A 27,401-nucleotide genomic window follows, 5' to 3' on the forward strand; every position below is an offset into this window, starting at 1 on the left:
TTTGTCTCAAACAAATCTCAAACACGGACTTAAGTTCTTCAGGCTGCCTGATTCAGCTGCTGATGCCATTATACCGCATTCAGTTTTGAGTTGAATCAAGAGACCGTGGACATGGTTGAAGAGGGATATCGTTCCTATCCTGTCCAGCTAATCTTTTACAGACACAACTTCTAAATGATCAAATTCAACTATCCACTCCTGATGCATGCACAGTAAACCTTACTGTAATACTGGGTTCAGGAGGATGAATGAAGGAGGGTTCAGGAGGACCAAAACAATACTATTTCAAGCATAAACGTTATGACATGAAGCATAGTAAATTAATGGAATCGAGTGTCGCAGTCCCACCCCTTTCAGAACGACGAGGGCCCCATTCATTATCCCCATAGACGTTTAGAAAATTAATGGGGAATTATTTCCTGGTGCCCTCGCAGTGGGCGGGACTGCAACGCTCTATATACCACACCAGTGGTTCTCAAAGTGGGTTCCAGTCAATGCATGGGGTTCAATCAATGCATTCTCAATGGCAATAGCACAAACTTTGGCATGTTACTAGTCCTACATACTTACACCTAGAAACCCCATTCAAACCTATTTAGGTTCATCTTATGGACATGTTTGCCTGAAAAGGATTCTTTGAAAGGTTTCATAGTTTTAGAAATATAGTGCTTTCAAATTTGAGAAATGTATAATGGGGCTCAATGGCAGATATTGGCACGTCAAAAAATCACTTTCACCTAGAAACTACATTCACACTTTATAATTCAGCTTATGTGGAGACACATGCTGGAACTTTTTACTATTAAATGTTTTGTAGTTTCTGAGTTACTTAAACGCCCAATGCATTCTCAATGGCAATAGCACAAACTTTGGCATGCTACTAGTCCTACACCTACACCTAGAAACCCCATTCAAACCTATTTAGGTTCATCTTATGGTGGACATGTTTGCCTGAAAAGGAATCTTTGAAATGTTCCCTAGTTTTAGAAATATAGTGCTTTCACATTTGAGAAATTCAGAATGGGGGTCAATGGCAGATTTTGGGTAAAATAAATCACTTTCACCTAGAAACTCCATTCACACTTTGTATAATTCAGCTTACTGTGGAGACACATGCTGGAACTTTTTACTTTGAAATGTTTTGTCTATTTCAAATATAATGAATAGTAGGCTAGATCTAATCTAAATAGCTTATCTACCGGTAGCCTACACACTCACAACACGTCACATTAATTGCTCTGAGATTGTAGATAAACTATTTACCCTTTTTGTACCATTTTCCCCCTATTTATATGAATCAGATTTGAATCACATAATAGAGAATGCATTGGGCGTTTAAGTTAAATAACTCAGAAACTACAAAACATTTCAAAGTAAAAAGTTCCAGCATGTGTCTCCACAGTAAGCTGAATAATAAAAAGTGTGAATGGAGTTTCTAGGTGAAAGTGATTTTTTGACTGCCAAAATCTGCCATTGAGCCCCATTATATAAGTCTCAAATTTTAAAGCAGTGAAGCACTATATTTCTAAAACTATGAGACCTTTCAAAGATTCCTTTTCAGGCAAACATGTCCACCGTAAGATGAACCTAAGTAGGCTAGAATGGGGTTGGTAGGTTTAAGTATGTAGGACTAGTAGCATGCCAAAGTTTGTGCTATTGCCATAGAGAATGCATTGGGCGTTTAAGTTAAATAACTCAGAAACTATACAAAACATTTCAAAGTAAAAAGTTCCAGCATGTGTCTCCACAGTAAGCTGAATAATAAAACGTGTGAATGGGGTTTCTAGGTGAAAGTGATTTTTTGACATGCCAAAATCTGCCATTGAGCCCCATTATAAAAGTCTCAAATTTGAAAGCACTATATTTCTAAAACCATGACACCTTTCAAAGATTCATTTTCAGGCAAACATGTCCACCGTAAGATGAACCTAAGTAGGCTAGAATGGGGTTTGGAAGGTTTAAGTATGTAGGACTAGTAGCACGCCAAAGTTTGGAGGTTTGTGCTATTGCATTCACATTCCTAGTGGTTTGAAATGAGATTATCACATTTCTGAACACTCGTACACTGAAGCTTTGCCATATGGTGTGTCACATAGCAGATCTACAAGCATCAGTAGCCTATTGTGTCTATGATTGCAAAAGCTGAACACGGTTTAGTTAGCATTAGTTTAATTTGTGATATTAAGAAAGACCCCTATTAGTTAGTTGTTGCATGCTAGGTTTGAATGTTGATTAGCTGTTGCACGCTAGGTTTTAATGTTGATTATATTTCTTATAGAAATATCTCCCTCTAGTGGCAAGTCTTACAAAGTGACTACAGTACCGTTGATAGATCTGCTATATTCAATACTTTAATACATTTTGAAAATGTGTTAAATTGCACATTCTGCTAAATGAGTACCCTTACTTTTGGCATTTTAAGTATATATTTTGATGACAATACTTTTGGAATTTTACTCGTTAAGCTTGATTACTTAAAAAAAAAAAGTTCTTCCACCATTGCTAGCAACGTATTACTCATTTATAAGTAATAAATTACTTAATACATGGTAAGAGTAACTATTTGAATTACGTACAAGACATTATAATTACATAGTAGGCCTACCATTATTATTCTACCCCAACTTTCACAGGCGATGAACACCCCCGTTTTTAAGTTGCTCAATTTGATATTAATTTTAGCTGCCCCTCCCCCTTCCAATACAAACCCATTGTAACTTCACTTCAACCATGAATGATATGGTGACTGATATTGTCCCTTTAATATGTGAGGGGGCCGTGGTTTTTCATTTATTTTTAATAGCCAGAGTAGACGATGAAATGACCAAAAGTTTGTTTTTTAAGTGAAATATCCCTTTAATATAGATATCCATGGAGCAGCACCCTGAAGGCCAAGTGTAGCTGATCATTGCTGAGGCGTAAAGCTGCACTAAGGTACACAATACAACTCAGTAATGGCTGCGCCCAGGACACCCCTCCGTGGACAGTAGTCCTATCTCGGTACATAACAAATCAGTCATTGCAACTCATTGTTACTTGGATAACAAATACTACCGTTTGGCAATTGTAATATGTTACTAGTTACTGCCAGTAACTTACTGGGGAAAGTAATATTGCAGTAAGTGTCGGGTGGAAACCTTGAATGTCCAAAATATTTTTTTGACAGTTGTAAAACGAAGGCATTCATTCACCAAAATATATTAACAAGTTGAAACTTGGAGGTACGTTTTCTGGTCAGCAGCAACAATACTCACACACACAAACGTGCACAGCAGCACCAGGCAGACAGTGAGGCCAAAATGGTTAGCCATCTTTATTATGAAACAAATAATTGGGACCAGATCATACAGCTGTTACACTTGGGTTTTGGGGCCGGTCCAGTCCCTGTCCGGCACGCCCCTGGGACAGCCAGCTCTCTCCCGGCTGCGTACAAGGTGCTTGGTTTGAGGACCCGCCCCGCCTCCCCCTGGGAAGGGGTCTAATTCTCTCCGCCGCCGGTACTGGGTTCCTTCTCCAACTTCCTCCCCATGTGAACAATTTAGGCTCCCTTTTGCAGCAGGGCGATTTTAAGTATTATCTGCAACTGGTGCTGTGCTGAAGCGCCGCCCAAAAACAAAAGGATATATCTGCAACTGATGCTGCGCTGATGGGTAAAAGGGGAGCTCCTGTTATATACATTTGTTATGCATGCGCTGTGGGTTTAATGCCAACGTGTTCTGCGTCGTACGGCGGTGTCATGAGGTGGGAAATCACCGACAGGCAGCCATTTCCACCTCATAACACCGTTGTAGGACAAAGTATTAACTCAACATTTAAGGGAATCCCTGCATTGTTTAGGGTTGGTACCAAGTTGACCAAGTGCCAATCGGAATAATTTAATGAGTGGGGGAAAAAATGTGTCAGGAGAAACGGAAAACAAAATGGCCCCTAGTTCCTCCTGCAAAATTAAGTGCCTTCTTAACTATGGACTCAGATCTTTAACTTTTAGATCTACATTACAAAACAAGTCATGGGACACCATCCCGGCTTAGAGAGAAGGGTTTTTCGTGCCATTTAATTTGGCACAACACAAAAAAAGCATTAATAAAAACCATTATGCTCTCCAGGATAACACGGCATGTTCTGAGTATAAAGTCAAACCAATTTTAAAATGAATGAATCATCACACGACTCCAACCTTCTTTTTTTCTATATATTTTTTTTACTTTTTTCCTCTCTTTTTTAAACAATGTATTGAATAACAGGTGTTATGATATGATTCTACTGTGTGTGTGGGGGGTGGGGGGGGGACTGAGAGCTGGCCTACTCCACGGAATACAGTGCATGTTCAGAAGCTGTCTTCAGGAATAGATCAGTGAAAGTGTGTGTGGGGGTGGGGGGAGTAGTACTGCACACCTTGCTTTGTCTCCTCATCTATTTTTATTTTTTTCCCTAAACCAAGACATTTATATAGATTGTTTTGCATTTCTTAAAAGATACACCACTGATGGTTTGCAAATAGAAAAAGATTTAAGGATAAATCAAACCAAAAACATTTCCTCAAACAAGAAACAAAAGTCAGGATAAACTCAGGTCGGCGCTGGGGGGGTGGGGGCCTGCTAAATCTTGCATGAAACTGCTTGCGGAAAAAGAGGAACAACGCTAAAACAGAAATCCTTCAACCTTCAAATTTGTGTTGTTTTGTTTTTTTTTTGGGGGGGGGGGGGGGGGGGTTCCTCAGAAAATGTTTTCTAGACACTTTCCTTTTCTGGCAAATTTTGTCAGCTTTTTTTAACAATAAAAAAAAAATGTAGAAAGTTAGTAGAGCTACGTGAGCAGGAGGAGAAGGAGGAGGAGGAAGAGTATGGAGGAGGAAACCACGTCGGATCCACAGCGAGTCCTTGGGTGGGGAGGGAGGCTGTAGGCCCCTGAGCAGGAGAGCTGCTCCTGGCCTGCTAGGATGATGTCTGTGTGTGTGTTTGTGTGTCAGAACAGGTAGGGAGGAAAGGAAGGGCGTGTGGAAAGCATTGGTTCTCAAACTGTCTCATTTCAAGGACCCCCATAACTCAGAGAGTGATGCAAACGTAACCGAAACTTGGTTGTTCCGTTTGGACACCTCGCAGAGTTACAGCGCGGTAAAAGGGTCCGTTTGGAACCCGGGCTCCAGGAACCCTGAGGGGTTGAATGAGAACCACTGGTGTAGAGGGAGGGGAAGAGAGGGAGGGAGAGAGTGTGTTGTGTGTGTGTGTGTGTGTGTGTTGCGTGTGTGGGAGAGTGGAGAGAGGGAAGGGATATATGCAGCGAGAAGGCAGGAAGAAGATATTTGGTTGGGCGGGTGAGATGAAGGGAGCTGGGGGGGGGGGGGGGGGGTGGTAAGAGAGCGAGCGAGCGAGATAGGGGAGCACACGCTCATGGGAGGGGAGGAGGGGCGTGATGATCAGTCCATTGGCCGCTTTTCACCGTGTTTCTTTGTAAACTCCTCTGCATTCTTAAAGAATTTTTTACGGTCCTTTGAGTATTCTTCTGCTAGGTCCGCCCTCAGAGGATGCTCTGGCTGTGGGTCGTTCACCAGGGCGATGAGGGACTGAATTACTGCGAGAGAAATTAAAATGGGAGAGGGTGTGAGAGAGAGAGAGAGAAACACTTATAAGTCTGTCTGAAACAAACCTTTGTAGATTTATTAGAAGGAGCACTTCTCCCAAAACTGTCCTCTGCAGATTTGGTCTCTAGTTTGAGTAATTAAACTGAGTTTAGCTCAGTTTCGATTGGATTCCACACCCTCCGAAGTAGTGCGGGACCAATCAGGGACCAGTATGCAAATACGGGGCAGATCACCAGAGGTATTATTTTTAATCGGCCCCTTGGAAATGCAGGTTCCACCTGCCTATTTATTTGTATTAATTTAGACGTCACATTTCACTAGAACGCCTTGAGATGCGGCATCTTGTTTTTGAGGGGCTCCTCAAAACATTGATGGTTATTCTAAGCGAATAATAACTGAATCCTCTCTTTTCTTGGAAAGTTAGCACTCTGAAATTAGAAGCCTTCTTTTGCGATTTAAAAGTTTTAAATCTGGTTTGAAATGTCCCAAACCTTCCTACCGATAAGGCCTAATTTGCTTCCATTATTTTGAGGGGTGCTAGCCCTCCGATGTCCAGCTTTTGGTGTGTGTGTGCAAATTATGCTGAATTATAATTTACTACAGGAATACGTTTCAAACAATTTGGCCCTTTATTGCTGATATAGTCACGCACTGAAAAAAGCAGATCAATAAACCAATTGGAATTTCAATCCATTTTAACCATGTTAAGACTCCTTGAAAATACACACCTTGGTTCTGGTGACGGCTAACATACGTCACTCTATTCGTGTTTTTTTTTTAATTATTGCATTTTAACTTTTTTTTTAAATTTAAATTGAGGGGAAAAAACAACCCTAAAAAGCCCTACTAGACGTTAACATGACGCCCCGCCCACCATGTCTTTTCAACTGAAATAACCCATGAAGTACAAGGTCGGATGACCATATAACTGCAAATCCCAACATCCCTGGTTCGATTCCAACTGGAGGCTGGTGTTACATCGTTCACCCTTCACAGCTTCCAGTCTCGACATTTTCTCAAATTAAGCAGTCTTCCAGGAAGTTACTGAGCTTGCAGATTGGCCATTTTGGATTAACCCATAAAAACTGGGGAAAACATCTGTGTCATTTTAGATTTTTGCGTTAGCTATACAACAATAGCAGATCTACAAGCTCTTTGTGTGGCGCTTGCAAGCTTGTACACCTCCTGCTCTTTTTAAATCTTGAAAGAACTACCGGTACTGGTTTATAATAGCATTATTATCAGACTGAAACTCAAAGTGTTCAGTCAGTGGAGTGGGCGGGGTCAATGGGCTGGATCTAATGGGTTAATCTTTGACAAACTAAAAAAAAAAAAAAAAAAGACAATGAAATATTCTCATCACAATATCACTGTATTTGTTCCCACATTGCCGGGCCCTAAATGACCAGAACTATAAGCAAGGCATCAGTGAAGCTCATAAGATGTACTCAATGACTCACATTCTCTGGATGCTATGCATTCAGGCCACGATGACCACCCACTACAACAGCATGGCCACTGCACTGACTTCCTGCTGTGAACCATCTATCCATGAACTATCTGGCAGTTTATTTTACGCCGATGAACTTGTACCATTTACGTTTTGCAGGTTGAATATGAACTGTTGTATTGGGAACAAACAGCACATTCAGGGTCATGGGTCATTCAGGGTTGTTAAATTAAAAAGGTGGTAGCAGTGATATTCTTCGGTTAAAACAAAAGATGGTATCAAACAGGCTCTCCAGCTCTTTAGTAAACAGAAGAGACAATACATGATCAGGTTTGTTACCAATTTCATCCCACCAGGAGTAGAGATGTTGCGGTGTTAGAATTTCCCCACCGTTTTCACCGTGCTTCTCAACACCGGTTAAACCGGTAACACCGAAACCAACAGCACTAGGTGTCCTAATAGACCTGCCTCGCATTGATCCAGAAAGCTTAGAAACAGAAACTACAACAGGTCTTGCACTTCCAAAGTAATTATTTACGTCAAGGCTTTAGGCAGTATAGGCAGGCACGGTCAAAAAATGCAACTAGAAGATAAGCAATCCAGCAGAACTCTTTTCATCATTTTATTTTCCTCATATGATACGAGTCATATCACAGAGACCAACAACGCACGTGTTTTAGGCAGCTCACATAGCCTTCATCAGCGTTGATCAAGACGCTAACAGGAAATCATTACAGGATGAATTGAGAGTGCACCGTTGCTACAGGTTATTGTGAGTAAATAAAGCACTAAAACATTGTGGAAGTATAAGCTCACCGTACCGTAAGTCCAATGCACTAGTCTGAATGCAGCTCAGACCTGTCACCAAAGCGAAAGTGAAATCTGACACCATGCTGGTGTGTTCAGACAGCTCCGCTCTGCCTGCTGCAGATAACTTCTGTTCTCTTCATAATAATAATAATAATAATAATAATACAACCTGTTATCCGACTAAAGTATTGATAACCTGCTTATAAGCACACGGGTGCCACACGAAAATGAACTGAAGTGGGTTTTATAGGGTACACGAGAAAATAAATAGTCTAGTATTTAAAAAACAAAAAAACAACGGTGCTATCGGTGTGCAAGTAATGTACTCGGTGGCGTGCCCGCCCACCGGTAACACCGGTATCACCGGACACCGTGACATCTCTAACCAGGAGAGAAATATATCTGCATTAAAAAAGTGTTCCAATTCCAAATTAAGCTTACATTTTGTTTATTCACTTTCAATTTATGTGTATCCGGCATGAATTCCCTCTCCTGATTGGATTAACTTTGTATTCCGGCCTGAAAATGTATTTTCTGTTCACTAAGTAACTGGAGAGAAAGGGAGACCCCTGGTTACATAATGCTCTATATAGCAATTACTACTATGGGAATAATAAATACATAATTTACACCACTAATTTACTTAACTTTTTTTAACTTTAGTTTTAAATTAATCCCTTTCATCTAGAACAGTGATTCTCAAGTTGGTCCAGGGACCCATCTAGTTTCCTATACTTTTAGGTGCAATGTCCATTGCAAGTATTTTTTTTAACTGTCAGCGCCTTTGTCATGCATTTCCATGGTAAATGCATATTAGTGCCAATAATACAGATGACACCTTTGAGCACAGCATCGGTTGATAGGTTGGAACTTCGAACGTTGCAGCCATCCATAAATGCTCAGAGCGAGGCGAGCAGTCTGGCCATAATATCCAAAGTGCTCCTCCAGTGGTTAACACTCACCTTGGTCAGTTCTGGTGGCTGGCTTCCAGTTCTCCGCGCTGATCACAGGCAGACAAACCTGTCCTTTCTCGTCGATGTTGGGGTGGTAGATCTTTGTCTTGAACGTGATCTTAGGAGGCTTGAAGGGGTACTCGGCGGGGAAAATGATTTCAATCCTGAAGGCCCCTTTGTCATAAGGAGGGTTATCCTGGAGAAGAGGTGCACACATGGTCAGACTATGACAGACGTGTCACGAGACACAGCGATGAATCCGTGAACAGATTTCAGACAATAGGCTCCATGTGACATAAAAGGTGCCACTGCCATGTGTGTTTCCTATTTAGATCTGCTACTTCCTATTTAGATCAAACAAAGCTATATGGGTATGCCACCTTCTGGAAACCTGGGACTACAGTTATGAACAGAGCCGATTCAATTTAGGAATATTAGCAGATGCTCTTAATCCAGAACGATTTACAGCTACAGTTTACAGTTTACAATTTACAGTAAGCACGGTAAACAGGGTATTTTTTAAAGGAGTTGTGCTGCACACTTACAAAAAACTCAGCTACCTAAATTAATGAAGGTCAGTTGACTGAAACACATCAATGAATAAATACAGAAGACAGTGTGTGGGACAACTTATTTCTTATCTACGTTGGCTGTTCTCTCACACACCTATCCTTGTAAGTAGTAGTAGGTAACTTCATCTACCAAGACAATTAAAAAGTGAGTCAAGTGACTTACAGGAACAATGAGCCCTTGCCATGTCAATATGTTTGATTCATCGACTTGAATGTTCCTGAAGTTTCTCATTCCGGACTTGCGAAGTTCTTCGAGTTCCTAAGAGAGCGAGATGAAAAGGTGAACAATGTCAAATTAAATGATAGTTATGAGAGGAGGCACGCCTTCGTCCATGTATCCTCGTCAGTAGGGCTGGGCGATAAGACAAAATAAAATACCATTATAATTTTGACCAAACACCTCGATATTGCTACTGTGACGACAGCGGCGACAACTACGGGGGTGCCTGGTAGCTGGAGCACCCCTGAAAAAAATAGGAACACAAAATAGCACCCCTGAGCATCACTCCCTCATGACTGGGGTTTTGTCACACCTTTACGGGGTGGTGGGGGTGTTTTCAGAGCAGGTATTTTGCTAATATGGTGGCTTTTGTTTTAAATAAGCGACCACGACAATTACGCTACAATAGACATTCCTTAATCCTTTACTGTTGATCAAAACAAGCCCCCCTGACAGTTACAAGAAGAATTCTTCAAAATAGTGACCATAATACCTATTAGCCAATCTACTCCCTGCGATACAAAGCATTGTGGATCTGAAATCAGGTATTTTCGGAAATCTGACAATTTTTAAAATCATATCGAGCCTGATCCTAGGGTTGCCAATTGTCACTTGAAATATGGAATAGTCCCTTATTTGGAAACTAAAAACACATTCAACCTTTATTGAACTGATAAGGGACACACTTTGTACCTTTTGGGGGTAATAAATAAAAGGACACACCTCTTAGACTTACAAGTTCAAACAGCTCATATATACTATAATACAGCCTAGGCTAGTAACCACTTAAACGACCTAGACTTTGTCAATGTCAACTGGACCATTGGAGTCGTCTTTGAACTGTTTTTTCCCCCTGACCACACTAATGCCATAAAAATATACAAGTTCAGGTGTCGCAACAGGACAAGTTGCGATCTTGTAGACTTGCTATGTTTGGCTAATGCACCCCGCTCCCCCAGGATGGATGCTGGGCTTTAAGCCATTAATATAATGTACCAAAAAAAAAGAACAGTACAGAGAGATTTTGTATTTTTCTTGAAAATAGGGGTCGTCTGTCCGGTTGTCAATAATGAATTACAGGTAGTTTGCAACCTGTACCTGCTCCACACAGGCAGCTATAGGTGTAATGCCTGATCACGTACATGTCGGACATTGAACCTGTAGTGTACGGTCTACTAGTTGCTAGTCCGAACGTAAACTTAACATTCATAGTTCATACACTATCGCACAAGGGTGTCGCTCGCCAAAAATAACAGATATACAAGCTATGTCAGTAGCGAGATCTACACAAGCTGCAATCTTAAAATCGTCTTCATGGCGAGGGAGACAGGTTGTACAATGGATTATAAATTAGGCTTTACTTTCTCTTTTGCATAACGTCATGATGCTGATGATCAGCTGACGATATAATACGTTAAAAAAAACTCGACTCGACTTAAGTGATCTGATCAAATCCTTAAGTGTCAATATATCCACTTGGTTCTAATTAGTACAAACGGGAGTTAAATTAACAATTGTGATTTATACTGCGTTTGCCGGTTGCTAACGGCTAATCTGTCCCCAAGTTGCGTGTGGACGGGCTGAGACTTGCGATCAAGCTGAAGTGTAACCAGAGAAACACAAGGGGTTTACCTTTTTAAACCACATTACAAACATGAATGAATGAACAAACTAAATACAAACTGTCTGTCTGGCTTAATTCGCACGATAATTCCATCCCCAGAATGACGAAGTCCAAGTCCGACCCAAGCACCACCTAGCCTAGCTAACTTGGCTAAAAGCTAGCGGCTGTTTTAAGCTTAAAGCTAACAAACACACGGTCGGCAGCGGGTTAGCGTGCTAGCATGCTAGCTGGAGACTGGCAGGAGGGCGATTAGCATGCTAGCTAGGATGCTACACTGGTGGCGTCACGGAAGACGACGGGGGGAGAAGAGCGTCCGAGAGCGGCTACGGTGTCAAGTTGTTCGCGGTGTTATAACGTTAGCCTAACATGCTATGTTTGTGAGCTTGGCTTTTGACGACGACGGCAGGTTCTCGCTAAAACCTCCCTCCCCGGTCGGCTCATTCTCCACCAAAGTCCCGGGCTTCCCCCCTCTCTCTCTCCGGCCTAACATTTTGCCGGCTGGTTCGGCTTGCCAGGGAACATTTCACACAGTTAGCATCGCGGCTAACACAGTGACTTCTCTCTTTTAGCGGGTTGTTTAGCATTGAAGCCCAACACATACACACACACGGGGATACTGTCCCGCATTGAGGTCTCGTTATCGTCCCAAATGACTATTTTATGAGACGCCGCGACCACCGCGCCCTCTACGGGACGTCCCGTCCGTCATTCAACGTTCAAGGGGACGCGGTGAGGTGAAAAAAGAATATCAGGAGATTTACCTTGTGCAGCCTTCTGCTCGCCGCCATCTTGAAACTACTGTGTCCTTCCCAGCATTCACAGCGCGGCGGTTAGATGCCCCCTTCTCTGCTGCTTTCTGGCTGTCACGCCGAGATCGGTGGCCCCGTGTGATTCTGAAACCGACAGAGGTAGCTGTTTGCACAAAAACTAAAACGTTTGAACACTGGTCCCTCCCTGACACTACACATGGTTTTGATTGATTGATTGAAGTATTTAATAACAATTTGCAGAATGGGTACATTTAACATGAAAGCACAATTCAATAAAAAGGGTGAATATATATGTAAAAATAATATGTATACAATACACATGTATAGTACTTATACTATTCATTTATAAACATAAGATATAACATATTAAGTACACCTTATATATTAATTATTATGTCTGAAAAACGAATGTAAACCAACATTTTGTTTACCTTTTGTTCTATTTCTTTTTCCTTTTCTGTTTTTAGTAATATTTCTACGGTAACATTACTGTACTCTGTCGTCAACCCTAAGCTATTCCAGCCTGTCAAAGTGGGCAGGGGTTAGGTGGGTTCGGGGAGTGAGGCCAAGTGGTAGCCTGACCAGTTTGGTTGGTTAAGACAAAAAAAGTAGCCTATAGTGCTGTCAGATTTACAGACCTGTAGGGTCGATATATGGTTCCTAACTCTTTTCCTGGAGACCCTCTGGAACCCCCCTCTCTGGGGATCTCCGGACCACATTTGAGAGCCACTGTCTAGGTTTAATTTGTAAGTTAGCCTCGGTACCATACTCTAAGCTCGGTACCCACTGGTACCCAGGCTTTCATTTTAAGTGAAATACAAAAAGGTTAGCCGAAAACAGTGACCCCTGCGTCACAATATTCGATAGGACAATACGTTTGGTGTAATACACGTTCAGAAAAAGTGAAACTGATGCCCATAATTATTGTAAATCATAACTCACATGCATGATAGTGAAATACTGGAGAGGAGGAAATAATTAGATCCAGTTTACCGCTTCAATATCTTAAATAGTAAGCAACCGTGTCTGAGGTTAAATGTTACAATATAATAAAATATCCTGCTATTTTCCATAACTACGGTATGCTATTTTCACTATAACATTTTTCATTAAACTTTTTTATTTATTTCAGATAGACCTAGTCTCTCTCTCTCTCTCTCTCTCTCTCTCTCTCTCTCTCTCTCTCTCTCTCTCTCTCTCTCTCTCTCTCTCTCTCTCTCTCTCTCTCTCTCTGAACAAATAGGCTACAATGTTTTTAAGTAGCCTAGAAAAAGGGGGAAAAGTTACCCACTGTTTTGGAAACACCAGACTATAAATTGTATAAAATAAAATAAACAGAATAGCTATAGATGGGCATCTGGGCACCTCAATTAAAAATAAAATAAAATATATAGCCTATACCGAATTGAAAAATGTAATGTAAAAGAGTAGTATTTCTTTTTACATTTTGGTGAAGATTTGACAATGTTCCTTGGTGCCCACATCCTGTTACCATCTGAATAGTCATTATTCTGTCACTGCATTTCCTTCTATCCAGTGAAATAAACAGTTCAGAAGACCAGTTCAATTTCACTAACCCCCACTTCCGAGAACCGCACTGGTCTAAATGATGTGGGATGTGGGTTAGAGATAGACCAGAGCCACTGATTGTATTGTAGAAACTAATGAGTCCGAAAATTCCTTTGTTGAGACAGGTCAAAATATGATTTTTCCCATGGTTGCGTTCAGCGTAAATGTCTTGTAGTGAAGTTGTTGGGGCTGTAGAGGGCAGCCAAGATTTACTGAGTATAATATTGAGGTACTTTTACTTTACTTGCCATGTCCATTTTTCAATACTAGGCCTATACTTGTTCTACTCCACTCCACTACATCTCAGACTTAAATATTGCACTTTTTACTCCACAATTAATTGACAGCTTTTTACCAGTTACAAAACAAAGCCCAAATATATAGGCCTACCCTATATAACCTTAAAAGATTGACAGAATCTTGCGTGACTTGTGAAATGGGACATTTACGTTTGGTACTTAGAAAGTATATTTTGATGCCAAAGTAGAAGCCCTAGGAGGGGTCCACGCGCACCCCCCTTATTGTTTTTTCTAGTCTGGTTTTTATTCATCCTTAGGACCTCTAAAATAATAATTTTGATGATCCCAAGAACAACTAGAAAAAGTGCCCTTCCGGGCACAGGTCTCCACCAGGTTATCCACAGATCCGTGCAGTTAGAGGTAAAAACACTTTTCGGCCAGTTATAGCGCCACCTTGAGGCTGAGTTGAAATTGTTCATGTGGCATTTCGTCCTCGGCCTAGTGGGAATGTGGGTGCACAATTTCACGGAAATCACGCGATGTGTTCATGATTTGCAGCATTTTGTTTGAAACTGAGCACTCCTGTGAACTTTGCAAGCCAATCTTAACCAATCAGGATGGAGTCTGATAAATCTGAAAGACCCGTTTCGTTGAATGGCTCTAGAGAGACTGTGTACCAATTTGCGTGATGTTTGGACAAAATCTGTAGGTGTACTGTGCAAAAACTTGTTTTGCACAAAGCGGCCTCCTGGTGGCGCTATAACAGGCCGTTCTGGAAAGTTTGGGGCAGAGGTTCATGGTTGGCATCCAGGGAGTGTGTGTGCAAAATATGGCATCGACCGGGTTAACGGTGGCCGAGATTAGCTGTTCACGGACACACGGACGGACGGACACACGGACAGACGGACACACGGACGGACACGCGGACGGACGGAGTGCAAAACATACTCTCCCCACATGCCTTCGGCCTGGTGGAGACAAAAATTGTCCCTTTGGTGTTTTTGTCTCCACCAGGCCGAAGGCATGTGGGGAGAGTATGTTTTGCACTCCGTCCGTCCGTGTGTCCGTCCGTCCGTGTGTGTGTCCGTGTGTGTGTCCGTGTGTGTGTCCGTGAACAGCTAATCTCGGCCACCGTTAACCCGGTCGATGCCATATTTTGCACACACACTCCCTGGATGCCAACGATGAACCTCTGCCCCAAACTTTCCAGAACGGCCTGTTATAGCGCCACCAGGAGGCCGCTTTGTGCAAAACAAGTTTTTGCACAGTACACCTACAGATTTTGTCCAAACATCACGCAAATTGGTACACAGTCTCTCTAGAGCCATTCAACGAAACGGGTCTTTCAGATTTATCAGACTCCATCCTGATTGGTTAAGATTGGCTTCCAAAGTTCACAGGAGTGCTCAGTTTCAAACAAAATGCTGCAAATCATGAACACATCGCGTGATTTCCGTGAAATTGTGCACCCACATTCCCACTAGGCCGAGGACGAAATGCCACATGAACAATTTCAACTCAGCCTCAAGGTGGCGCTATAACTGGCCGAAAAGTGTTTTTACCTCTAACTGCACGGATCTGTGGATAACCTGGTGGAGACCTGTGCCCGGAAGGGCACTTTTTCTAGTTTTCACTGTTTTATGAGTCATACAAGTGCTGCGGGATTACTGGCAGGAACGCCTACGAGGCCGCCTTTTAGAGACTGTGGCACGCTCAATAGCCCAGATAGCCCAAAAGTAAACATACCATTTTATTCTAGACAACCTCAGGTTTCCAATGAGACCAACCATGTCATGCTCCCATGTTGGGAAGGGCGGTCAATACGTAATGATTCAAGTTAAAATAACATTTCGTGAGGGGAAAAAAGGCCATCAACCATTTTCCGAAATGACCCCTTGACCTGTCACTTCAATATATGTGAATGGAAATGGGCTGCAGGGGTAGCTACAAGCCTCCCCTATACAGACATGCCAAATATATGCCAATTTCATGCAGTTTTGGGCAAGAACCATGCAGCTTTGTGAATGCAGTACACATATGTAATTTTTGCCCATTGTAAAAATGCTGTATTAGTCAAGCTGAGCAGTGCAGTGTGTGTGTGTGTGTGTGTGTGTGTGTGTGTGTGTGTGTGTGTGTGTGTGTGTGTGTGTGTGTGTGTGTGTGTGTGTGTGTGTGTGTGTGTGTGTGTGTGTGTGTGTGTGTGTGTGTGTGTGTGTCTCTGTGTGTCTGTGTGTGGATATGCAGCTGAGACGCATCTACACTTTATGTACCCAGTCCCAGATGTACTGTCAATTGGTTCTCCATAGTGGTGGAGTCAGGTTGACCCTATTGGCTAGTGAGAAATTAAAGGCAATAAACTCCATAATTATAGAGAGGCACTTTCACCTGCTGTCTTGCTCATTGCTACACAGATCCCAGAAGAGTTGTAGTTCTAGCTAGCACAAACATTTGAATTGTCACCATGTCAGTGGATGAGCCTGGACCAAGCCAGAAGCGAAAAAGGGTTAGTGATTTGAAACCAACGCAAATATGTATTTTACATAATATACAACTAAAAGATGCAGGAACATTCACCCCTTTCAGCACATCAAAGATGGAACCTCTTGAAAAACTCAAGCAAGTGCTTATCATCCGTGACCAAAGATGCCAGCAGCCCTTTGACTCACCATACAGGATGAAGGACATATGTGACCAAATTCCCGACTCACTAGAAGGTATTGACCTACAGAGCACAGGCTGGCACAGATTATGTTACCAACACTTTGTAAAAAATAAAGGAAGAATGGTGGCATCTTCTACGTCCACAGAGGGCCCCAAGACCAAAAAATACTCACCCCGGAAAAGGAAATCATTATCCAGTGATCCAAAATTTGGCCCCGACGTTGGCGACGTAAAAATGAGTTACCTGTACCGTTTCCAAAATATAAGGGCAGATTGCCATCCTGGGAAAACATTGAAAGCCATGCACAAGAGATGGGAAATTTCAAACTTTTTAGGAAAATACATAAAAGGTGTCTCTTCTCAGCAGAAGCAAAGTACCATACTTCTTGCCGTAACAAGTTTAATACGGAGTACCAAAATATTGTCAAAAACAAGAAGATAAGGTGTAACAGTGTCCAAGCACATAATTCTGCTGCCCACAACAAAGCTTTCACTGTGGTCTGCAGTTATGTGCAGAAACACATAGTGGACGAGCAGCAAGTTGTACCACTGAGTGTACTGCGTGAGCTTTACCTGGAAGAACTGAGGAAAGACAATGTTCAGAGTGCTTACAGAGGGGAAAAATTTAAGAAACGCTTGGAAAATGACCAAATCATAAAAAATGCAATCGAGTTTGCACAGGTCCAGCTGAGGGGATGTGTGTCATTTTACCTGGTCTACAGCAAATCTATCACTGTGCCCGATGCAATTGTCACAGCATACAAACTTGGTGCTAGAGATCAGATCAGCGACACCGCTCAGACTCTGCATTCTCTTATTCGGAAAGCCTTCAATGAAGCAAAAAAGATGCCATGGCCCCCTACACCTGATGAAGTTGAGGAGCTCAAACCCAGTGAGCAGCTACCAGGTGAGCTGATACGGTTCCTTAACTTGTTGCTGTCTGGTGGGGAGAGCACAGATGATGTCAAAATGTCACGTGTGGTCATGTCTATTGCACAAGATCTGTGCAGAGCAGCCACACATGGTGAGTGGAAACTCCCTAAACATATCCTCCTTGCCATGACAGTCCGCCATTTGTACCGCTCAAGGCAGCTGACTACAATTCTCCAGCGCCTTGGCCATTGCGAGAACTACAACTTTGCACGTGACTTGGAAGCAGCAATGTCGGAGGCTTATGATGAGGCATCAACATATCTTACTCCTCAAATTGTGTGCGGTGAGGCGAACAAGCTCCTGCATGTTGAATGGGACAACCTAAATAAGAACTTGACCAATGTCCATGGCTCTCATATAGTGAACTCTGCAGCAGGCATCATGATACAGGAAGTTGTGCCTGAACTCGCAAATCAAGCCAAGGTGAGAAGAATTCCAGTGTTTGACAAGAAGAAAAGGATAGAGAAGCGACTGACACCAGAGTCACTACCAGAGTTGTTTATTCACAAACGGGTAGGTCCAAGATTTCCCAAGGATTGTTCATTCACTCACCCTACAGAACACACAGCTGTCTATGATAAGGCCATGTCAGAGTACCATGCATGGGTGCTTGCACGAATCCTCAGCAGTTCACAAGGCAAGCAGAAAGTGTCAGGACAAGGTGGCTTCATTTCAGCTACAGGTGTGAGGCCTGAGACCAAGTCTCGTATTGACTATTTCACTCCTATTGACCAGCCTATCACTGCCAATGAGACTGTGGCAGAGTTGCTAGATCGAACAGAGGCGGCAACAGATGAAGTGGGACAGGAGCATGTTGTAAGCACCTTTGATCTTGGTGTTATTATGAAGGCATGCCCAATCATTTGGAAATTTACAGAAGAATACAAGCGACACATCGTCCTAATTGGTCCATTTCATACTGGCTTTAATTATGTTGGAAGGCTCACTGGTTGCAAAATGCTTGGCGCAGGGTACGCAGAAGTCCTGATTGAAGCCAAACTTTTGACAAGTTCATCACTTAAAGGTGTACTCAGTGGAAAGAACTGGGCCCTGGCTATTTGGTGTCTTCGAACAATGGCAGAAGCAGCTGAGCGCTTGTTGATTGAAGTTTTCATTGAGGAGGAGGGTGTTGATATCAATACGTTGGCGCTCTTCAACCTGATAGAGGAAATTAACCGTGAGCAACTTGATGCTGTTCTCAATGATGAACCAACCAAGGCTGTCATCCAAGCCTACCTTAACTACCAGGACAAAGTCAGGAATGGTCACCTCGGCAAGACAGGAGTGTTGTGGATGTCATTCAACAGCCATGTGCTCTTCATGCTGTTGTTTGCTGTAAAGACCAACAATGTAGCACTGTTCCATAAGTGTAACAGTGAAATGGCGGACCTCTTCTTTGCATATGATGGCCAGAACTATGCCAGGTACAGTACAATTTATTTAGCAAGGATGAGCTGGTTTCAACAATGTATCTGAGAAAATACTTTGAGCAACTTCTCGAGATGTGTGGTATGAGCAATGACCCAGACAGTTCCAGGGGTGGAATGCACAGAGAGCTTGAGCAAGCTGAAATCGCAAAGAGTGAAGCTGCGGTGCAGCGAGCAATGACGACATTTACCAGCTGCTTTATAAACCCATGGCGTATCCCTGACAAGACCAGACTGTACAACATTGCGTCTGGTGCACCTGTCTCTCCGGAGGTTGAGGTCGATGTCTTGCGTGCAGATGCCCTGGGGAAGGAATTGAAGGAGAGGTTCATCAGGGAACGGTTGCAGAGTGAGGATCCAACCAGCTTCTTTGACAAACTGTATCACTCAAACTATTACCTATAATTTAACCCTGATGTCCATCAGATATAGATGTTGTCTATAGAGCTTGAGAATTATATACTATACATGACTTATAATATTGTTATGGAATGCTTTGCAGATGATTCAGTATCAAGAACAGAGCCAACTCGCCTTCACCCTTTTCATCAAATCGCAACTAACCGAAACACCAATTGACCTTGAAGAGGTGATGCGCTACCCTCTCTCTCCTGTCCCTCACTCACTCGGCACACCAGATGGTTTCTTCACCAAGACGAATAAAGCATCCATGATGCATTACCTGCTGAGTGATGCACATATGCCAGAATATCCTCCCGGTGCCATGTTCATACAAGATGGAAATGCCCTGTTCCATACCCTGACTAACCTGCCACACACATATGAACAGATCTGCATGCAAGTGCTGGAAAGAATGGCAGGAAAGGGCAACTTCATCTTCTCCACAGACAATTATGAGCCTGGTTCGATCAAAGCTCAAGAGAGGCTAAGGCGTGGCTTTGGAGAGAGATGCATCATCGAGGGACCCCAGACAGTACGTGCACCAGATTTCAAGCTCTTTCTGGCGAATGAAGACAACAGGAAGCAGTTTTGTCAGCTGCTCTACAGAGTGTGGAGCTCTGCAGCATCAGCAGAGCAGCTGGCACGTTGTGGGACAGCAATACTGTGTGTAGAAGGCATGGCCTACTCCCTCTCAGCACCTGGTGGCGAGGTAAATAACAATGTGAATTCATAAAATACTCACATATTATTATTTCATACAAACATTTATGTGCTATTTTATGTCTCAGGTCACATCTGAGGAGATCCACAGCCTGAGGTCAAACCAAGAAGAGACGGACACAAGAATCGTCCTCTACTGTAACCACGCTGCTGAGCTAGGGTTCACATCTGCAGTTGTCCGCACACCAGACAGCGATGTCTTGTTTATCTTGTTGTACCATGCACGGAATATCAAACTAACAGTGTACATTGATATCGGTACAGGCAAGGGGCGACAACTGTTGAACGTGAGTCAGCTGGCAACCGATCTTGGCTCTGAATACTGTGACACCTTACTTGGGTATTATGTGTTCAGTGGTGAAGATTGCACCAGCGCATTCAAGGGAAAGTTGCACCCCTGAAGAGGCTGCAGAAAAACCCCAAGTACCAGGCTGCATTCAGGTGACATGGCTCTCTTTTCAGAATGTCACTTCACGTCCTGACCAAAATGACACTTTGAATTAATCTCAATTTCCGATTTCAGGGAACTTGGTGTGGCATGGTGTCTCTCAAGCAGCTGTAAGGAGGAACTGGAACGTTTCACATGCCTCATGTATGGCCATGGTCGTGAGAAGAATTTTTTTATTTTATTTTAGAGGTCCTAAGGATGAATAAAAACCAGACTAGAAAAAACAATAAGGGGGGTGCACGTGGACCCCTCCTAGGGCTTCTACTAAATACATTTATAATTTTACAGAAGTAATCATTTTGAATACAGGACTTCTACTTGTAACATAGTATTTATTATACCTGTACATTGTAGGCCTAGTATTGATAATTTTACTTAGAAAAACCTTGAGAGTACTTCATGGACCACTCACTGGTTATACATCAGCATCCTTCCTCTCCCTCCTGTATGTCACAACAATACGATAACACTGACTGTCAATAACACACTTCATCAACACTTTAAAGTCACGTTAGTTTTAATAATGACCCAAATGTAACAAAATCATTCCATCCTGTTGGCAGAAGAAACTGCCAGGAAACAGAGCACAGCATTGCTGTCAGGTGGAAACCTTGTATGTCCAAAATCACTACTTTTCAGCAAATGTAGCCTAAAAAATAAATAAAGTGTTCCAATGGATCCAATCTATTCAAAGTCACAAGCTCCTTTTAATACTTTTCACTGGTTAAATACATAAAGCCCATAGACAGCATTTAAAACGTAATTTAAATTACAAGCTCTCAACGCATCACGATTAAGGATGTCTCGTCACGTTTTTTAGCTCCTGATCCGATTCCGATCATTTGATTTTGAGCATCTGCCGATACCGATTTTTCCCGATCCGATATATATATTTTATAAGACACGTTTATGCCATATCACAATAGTACAATATCCCAAATCACAGACAATATCCAGTCTAATATGATGATATGGATATAATATTGATATTAGGGATGTCCCGATCACGTTTCTTGGCTCCCGATCATTTGAAAATGACGTGATCTGCCCCAATTTCCGATCACCCGATCCAATCGGGACAACCCTAATCACGATGTGACACATGAGCTTGTATATTGACTATTTGTGACTTTTGCTTGATGCCGTCATATGGCAGGGCAGGGAAATATTGTATGGACATACAAGGTTCCCAACACAACGATTGATATTCAAACCGTATTAAGGGTTTCATGACATTAATTTTCATTTTTTCTTTTAGGTTTTATGACCTCAATTACACCCAAACAAACATTGAACATTCAGTGGATTTTCTCTGTGTCTGTGAAGCCTTTTGAGCTGCAATGAAAACAGGCAAAACAGTGACATCTGCTGGCAAATCCCATTGTCGTATATGGGATTTGCTGGCTAATCGCACTCAGAGCACTTGTTTGAGCCAGAAAACCCCAGACCATACACAATTTACTGAATGTTAAAAGTTCAGGTTCTTTGGGTGCAATTGAGTTCAGAAAACCTAAAAAAGAAAATAAGAAAAATTACAAAAACTATTTTTTTTAAATGTCTCAATCCCTTTAAAGATAGATCCGTTTTGCACTTTGCATTAATATACAAAACATAATGATTAAGCAATGTTGATTAAGATGTATTAAGTGAAGGAACACGTTTTGATATATATATTAAAAAAAAAGATGAGGCTGCACTGGGGAAACGGCAATGTCAGAAGATGACGCGTAGCCAGTAGAGATGGATACAAGAAGACTCACCCCGTTTCTGTTTTCCTCCCAGAATTTTCCCCAGTGAGGGGTGGCAGAGGCTGGACAGCAGACGGCTGGATTTTGAATTTCTCTAACTATAAACTTTCATGACAGCAGACAGCCTAAGTACAAATATAATTTATGAAAAGCTACTACAGTGAAGTCTGTTCACAGAAGTTGTTGTAGGATATGTGGGGATTATCTGACGAGGTACCATTTGAGGGGGCAAAACCTTACATATACTAAATAATACTAAATTGTTTATAGGGTCAATATAAGTAATATAATATAGCCTTTCCACAGGAGTATCTTTTTATATTTTTCCAAAAAGAATACAAACAGCCAATAGCATATTACAAAGTTATCCCCCTCACTGGGGAAAATTCTGGGAGGAAAAACGGGAACGCACCGGGGTGAGTCTTCTTGTTACAGTAGATATGCTGTTCGTTAAACTCATTTAAAAGTGTGAAAATGAAACTTTCAGAGTTGAAGTTTAACACAGATAGGAGTTGACCATCTACAAACACTTACAAACCACACAGAGAACAAGTAAATGACAGCAGCATTGATAACTGATCGCTTATCTTAGACATGAATCCAGAGCCACTTTATTTTAAGAAGCCCCGCCCAGCTGGCTTTCCCTCACCCAAACACAGGTCAATTGTGTTCCTTGTATAGACGCTCAGCAGGCCTGATGCATCAAACCCCTATACTCTGCCATGGTGGGAAGGCATTGCGCCACCCGAGCGCCCTTGTCCGTTTTTTATTAAATGGGTTTTTTCCTCATCTCCAGCCCCAGAGAGAGGAACCAGAGTCAAATAGCCCAGGGGTTAGTTAGTCCATTCAGATTCAGTACAAATCAACCAAAGTCATTGCTCATTTCAGGCAAAAACGTTGAAAAGCTTTTGCACTTATTCAGGATATGACACAGGTTATTATTATCCAGTAATACATTATGTAATAATACACCAACATAAGTTAGATATGACCTACAGTAACATATGTCATTATAAACTAACATAAGTTAAGAGGCATTTCATTGAAAAAAAAAGGCACTCCAGTCAAGACCTAAACAACAAGAGAATTACAGGACCGTTTAAATGGCCACACAGAAGAGTAATGGCCGAAATATACCACTAAAAAAAAACATTTGTATTAGAGACCTTTTAGAAAACCCTTTTTGCATTTGGCACATGAGAATTCAACAAACATTCATTCTAATACACATCGGTTCTGATTGCATAAGGGCTGTGTCCACAGAAAACCCCTTTCTTTTGTTTTTAGGTTTGGATCATTGTTTTATCATGTCGAGCACTACACATGAACGGACTGCGTGTTGGGCATGTTTCTCTAACTCATAGCGTCGCTGTCGGACAGAAACCTCTTATCTCCATATTTGAACTTTTTGTATCTTTTATTAATAAATTAAGGCTCTACTTGATCATACTACAGCGTAACACAAAAGCATCAAAAGTGGCAGATCTTCAAGCTCGATATGTGGCATGAAAAGACACATTTTGAGCTTGTTTTGGACATATGAGGTTTCCACCCGACAGAGACGGTAGGAAAGTGACCTTGATGAGCGGTGCTCATCTACCAAAAGTTTAACTATTTCTACTTGAAGCACCCACCACAGCGCTCTAACATAAAAACAAAAACATTATCTTCACCATTGAGAGAAAAGGCACTGGCAGCTCAAAAAAAAAAAGCGTTATGTGGACAAAGCCTCAAAAATATACAATATGAAGGACCAGCCACTAAAAATACAATGTTGAGGACCATTCACACAAAGCGTGATGACGAAGACGATAGTCACAATTACTATAAATATGTAGTTTTGACAAACTATAACGATAACCGTAGTCGAGGACGATGTCGTTTGGATCATTTCAGCTCAATTTTATGAACGACAGAAGCATTTTGACAGCCATTCAAAATCCATCCGACATCTGGGATGCAAATCTGTCACCCACCCTCGCCCTCAGAAAGGTTTCTCGTGGCCCGGACGGCTGTCCTATCCGGGCACCTAGGCTGCTAATCCAGCCTGGCAGTGTGTCGCGGGTTCGAGTCCCGATCCCGACGACGTTTGCTGTGTATCACTCCCTATGTCTCTCTCTCACCTCATCCTGCCGGTCTACTGTACAATTATATCAAATAAAAGGCAGAAATATCCATGCATCCTGTTGCATGTGTCTTTCAGCACTCAGCAGCTGGACTGCACTGAGCGTTGGGTGCTGCACTGTTCACTGAACATATTGAACAGTGTGGATGCTCACATAATTATCGTTATATTTACAGTATATAGTTATCGTGCTCAGTGTGAATGGTGCTTTATCTGGATCTTCACCAATGATATGTTGTTTAATACTGGAGTCATAGGGCACATGTACACTTGCACACAAATACTGATACACAGACACAAGGACAACACATTAGCTATGTTTCTTTCCATGTAAGTACAGTTATGTTACGGGAATTCTGACCTATTCCATAAGAACAATATTTAATTGGAATGGATTTTGAACCATTTCCTAATTAGCAAAAGCAAGCCGTTTCTCTCGCTTTAGGAGAAGGAGTGATGTAAATCCATTTGTGTCCAATAATGAATTGTGTTCATACTTTTTGCGCTTTTGGGTTTTCAAAACAGTGGGTGTGGATTTGATAGTGGCTGGTTTGCTACGCCGTTCAAGCCCATACTGTACATTGAATTTAGATTTCGACACAGCGGCGGTTCTCAAACAGCTTCAAGTCAATTAACAATCCTCAAATGCATATGTACCCGTAGCCACGGAGCCCCATTTGAAAATATTTTTGTGCCCAGGGAATGTCATACAAGATATGTGCTTTGAAAATATAATTTTCAAGATTTCTTTAAAAAAATTAGCAGATCGCTGCTGTAAGCGAGACAGTAAGCAAAACAATTATATGAAGCACTGACATTTTTGCTGCAAATTGTTTATCCTCCCCTTCATCCCATAATACTTTAACGCTACACAATAAAATAAAAAAATCATTTAACACCTTGGCTTAGCGTTCTAAAAGTACAAATTATAGAGCACCGAAGTTTGACGTCACTTTCAGTAGAGGGCGTCAGTCGCCAGGTTCATGTATTTGTTTAGTTGCATTGAAATCCCCATAGGGGGGATTTTAGATCGCTTCATATAACAACTGTGTTTGAAAAATAAACATGTCACCCCGGCCGCTTCACTCATATGGATATGAAGAATCAACTGACTGAGAGAAAACGCTAATGTTACTGCTGCTGAATTAGTTAGATTTTCGCTAGAAGCAGACTGTATAATATATGAGTGACTGACTGTTGCAAACGATGCAGAGACACCTCCCTAACAATAACGCCGAGACAGCTTGTTTATTTTTGGACCACAACGCTTATAGTAGACGATATTAAGATCACCCCATGTTATTCTCCATAGAGAAATTACTTCCGCGAACCAGGGGAATCGTCGGGATGAGCGAGTTACGTCAGGACTTCGGTGCTCTATTGCATCTTCAAAACCTTTAGCCTTTTTTGTTAGCACTGTTTTAGGAATATTCCACAACCTTTCATTTATTAACAGTGTCATGTTGAGTGATAAGGGAACCTTAACCCCTCTTCCGTTTCGCCATTGCAGTCGGGTAAGTAAGTTAAACCAAATTAGCCGAATAAATTCAAGGCCCCTCAATGAAAGAAAAGTTCTTTTTTGGGCGAACTATCCCTTAAGGAGTGCAGATCAACTAAGTACGTAGGGGTTAACCCATTTTGACCTGAGATCAGATTCTATAAATGTCTGCTATTTTTCAATAGCTAAAGCATAACATAATGCTAACACCAAAAGGGGTTCCCACCCAAAATGGGTTAACGGGTGAATCTCGACCGCTCAACTTGGAATGCAATGTGCACCAGCAGGTGGGAAGGTTTAAAGGCTGTGGATTTCATTGACATATAAAATGGTATACAAAAACAACAACACTAATTAGATGAACGAACGTTATAGCACCAGGTCGGCAAACACAAAGGCTGAGAGATGCTCAGTAGTTTGGCACACATTTTCTGATACGTTTCATTCTGGGTTCCTTGGCTGAGCACTAACCCGTTATGAAAAAATGTTTTTTAGAGAGACAACCAGGATGCCGTTGCAGACGGGAGGAAACCTCCTAAATTGATTTATTTTTCAGTGCTATTGAACACCCTTTAAGTCTGTGTGTTTAAAAATATTGAACCAATGGAAAGTAGTAAAAAACGATTTGGACAAAACCTCTTAACTCCATTGGACCCTCAAACTGTCTGCTAAAGCAACTGACTCCACCACCTCTCATGCAAGTAATTGACAATATATAAAGTCACACCACCAACTTTGTTGAGGCAGTATTGCTTTGTTTTCAAAATATAAAGGTTTTCTTGAAATTCCTGAAAATGTTATAGTTTTCATTTCCTGACAAATGAACATTTTGGAGTTAGGGGGTTTCTTCCCGATAGCAGAGACATGCAAAATTCTAAAGTGCAGAACACACTGTCTGTCCGCCACAGAGAGAACACTCTTGAGAACTCACACAATGCGCAACATGTGTTGTTGCTGAGTAGGATATTCCAGGCAATGATTTAAATTTAATAGCCAATGGCTAATAGCTATGGCTCACCACGCAAGTTCTTATAATGACGGTTATTGAGTTATTGTGTGCCACAACTCAGTCCATCATCGTCATCCATTGTGCCACGACAACACCGGTTTGAGGCATGGCAAGAGTTGCCATGCCCATGGGCACCCAGATGGGGGCAGCCGTGTTGGCGCACGCTGTTCGCAGCCAGTGTGTTTTGCACTTACAGTAACTTGTTTCTGCGTTTTTGTAACTACCAACTTTGCCACTTCTGTCTTCACTTACTGCCCAGAAGCACCCTGGGAGTTGGAGTTCTCTGTAGCCTCCGTGGCCGCTGCAGAGGAGTCTTCAACTAGGAGCTGTTCGGGCGGGCGCAGGAACACCACCAGAACCGTAATGTTATCGTTAGAACCGGCCGCCTTGGCATGCGCCACCAGCTTCTGAGCGACGCTCTCTCCCAAAGCGCTCTCCTCCACCACGTCGCCCCCCTCCTCTGGGTCTTCTTGGGGCTCCCGGAGCGCCCCCAGGACTATCCCTGGGACCTCTTCGAGTGTCACCGTGTCGAAGAAACCGTCGCAGGCGAGCAGCAGGTAATCCTCGTCACCAACTAGCTGGACGGTGGAACAGTCTGCGTCTCCTGACACATACGGCTTCTGGTCAAAGTCACCTGCATCG

At 42.2% G+C, this 27,401-nt stretch overlaps 2 protein-coding genes across 3 annotated transcripts in view; both read right to left on the reverse strand.

The window, feature by feature from the left end:
* Nucleotides 1-3,284: 3,284 nt before the first annotated feature.
* On the reverse strand, nt 3,285-12,034 carry ube2l3b (ubiquitin-conjugating enzyme E2L 3b). Its single transcript, XM_083784174.1, has 4 exons — nt 11,972-12,034; nt 9,530-9,625; nt 8,804-8,990; nt 3,285-5,571 (listed from the first exon to the last, which is right to left on the reverse strand). The coding sequence occupies exons 1-4, from the start codon at nt 11,996-11,998 to the stop codon at nt 5,417-5,419; spliced, it is 465 nt and encodes a 154-aa protein (XP_083640300.1). The 5' UTR covers nt 11,999-12,034; the 3' UTR covers nt 3,285-5,416.
* Nucleotides 12,035-20,878: 8,844 nt separating this feature from the next.
* Nucleotides 20,879-27,401, reverse strand: part of ppm1f (protein phosphatase, Mg2+/Mn2+ dependent, 1F) — a 35,116-nt gene continuing 28,593 nt past the window's right edge. For both annotated transcript variants that reach the window (XM_083783899.1, XM_083783900.1), the window contains exon 8: nt 20,879-27,393. In XM_083783899.1, the coding sequence (XP_083640025.1) occupies nt 27,008-27,393 (386 nt within the window). In that variant the 3' untranslated portion in view covers nt 20,879-27,007. The remainder of the gene's footprint in view (nt 27,394-27,401) is intronic.

This window comes from Protomyctophum parallelum (genome assembly GCF_964188405.1).
Source record: "Protomyctophum parallelum genome assembly, chromosome: 15".
In the NCBI taxonomy this organism is placed as follows: domain Eukaryota; kingdom Metazoa; phylum Chordata; class Actinopteri; order Myctophiformes; family Myctophidae; genus Protomyctophum; species Protomyctophum parallelum.

Excerpts from the sequence above, each read along its gene's own strand:
- ube2l3b (XM_083784174.1), bottom strand. The coding sequence starts at position 11,998 with ATGGCGGCGAGCAGAAGGCTGCACAAG. Across the intron at positions 9,626-11,971 it reads CGAGCAGAAGGCTGCACAAG|GAACTCGAAGAACTTCGCAA; the intron begins GTAAATCTCCTG and ends TCGCTCTCTTAG. Across the intron at positions 5,572-8,803 it reads AGCCACCAGAACTGACCAAG|TAATTCAGTCCCTCATCGCC; the intron begins GTGAGTGTTAAC and ends TTTCTCTCGCAG.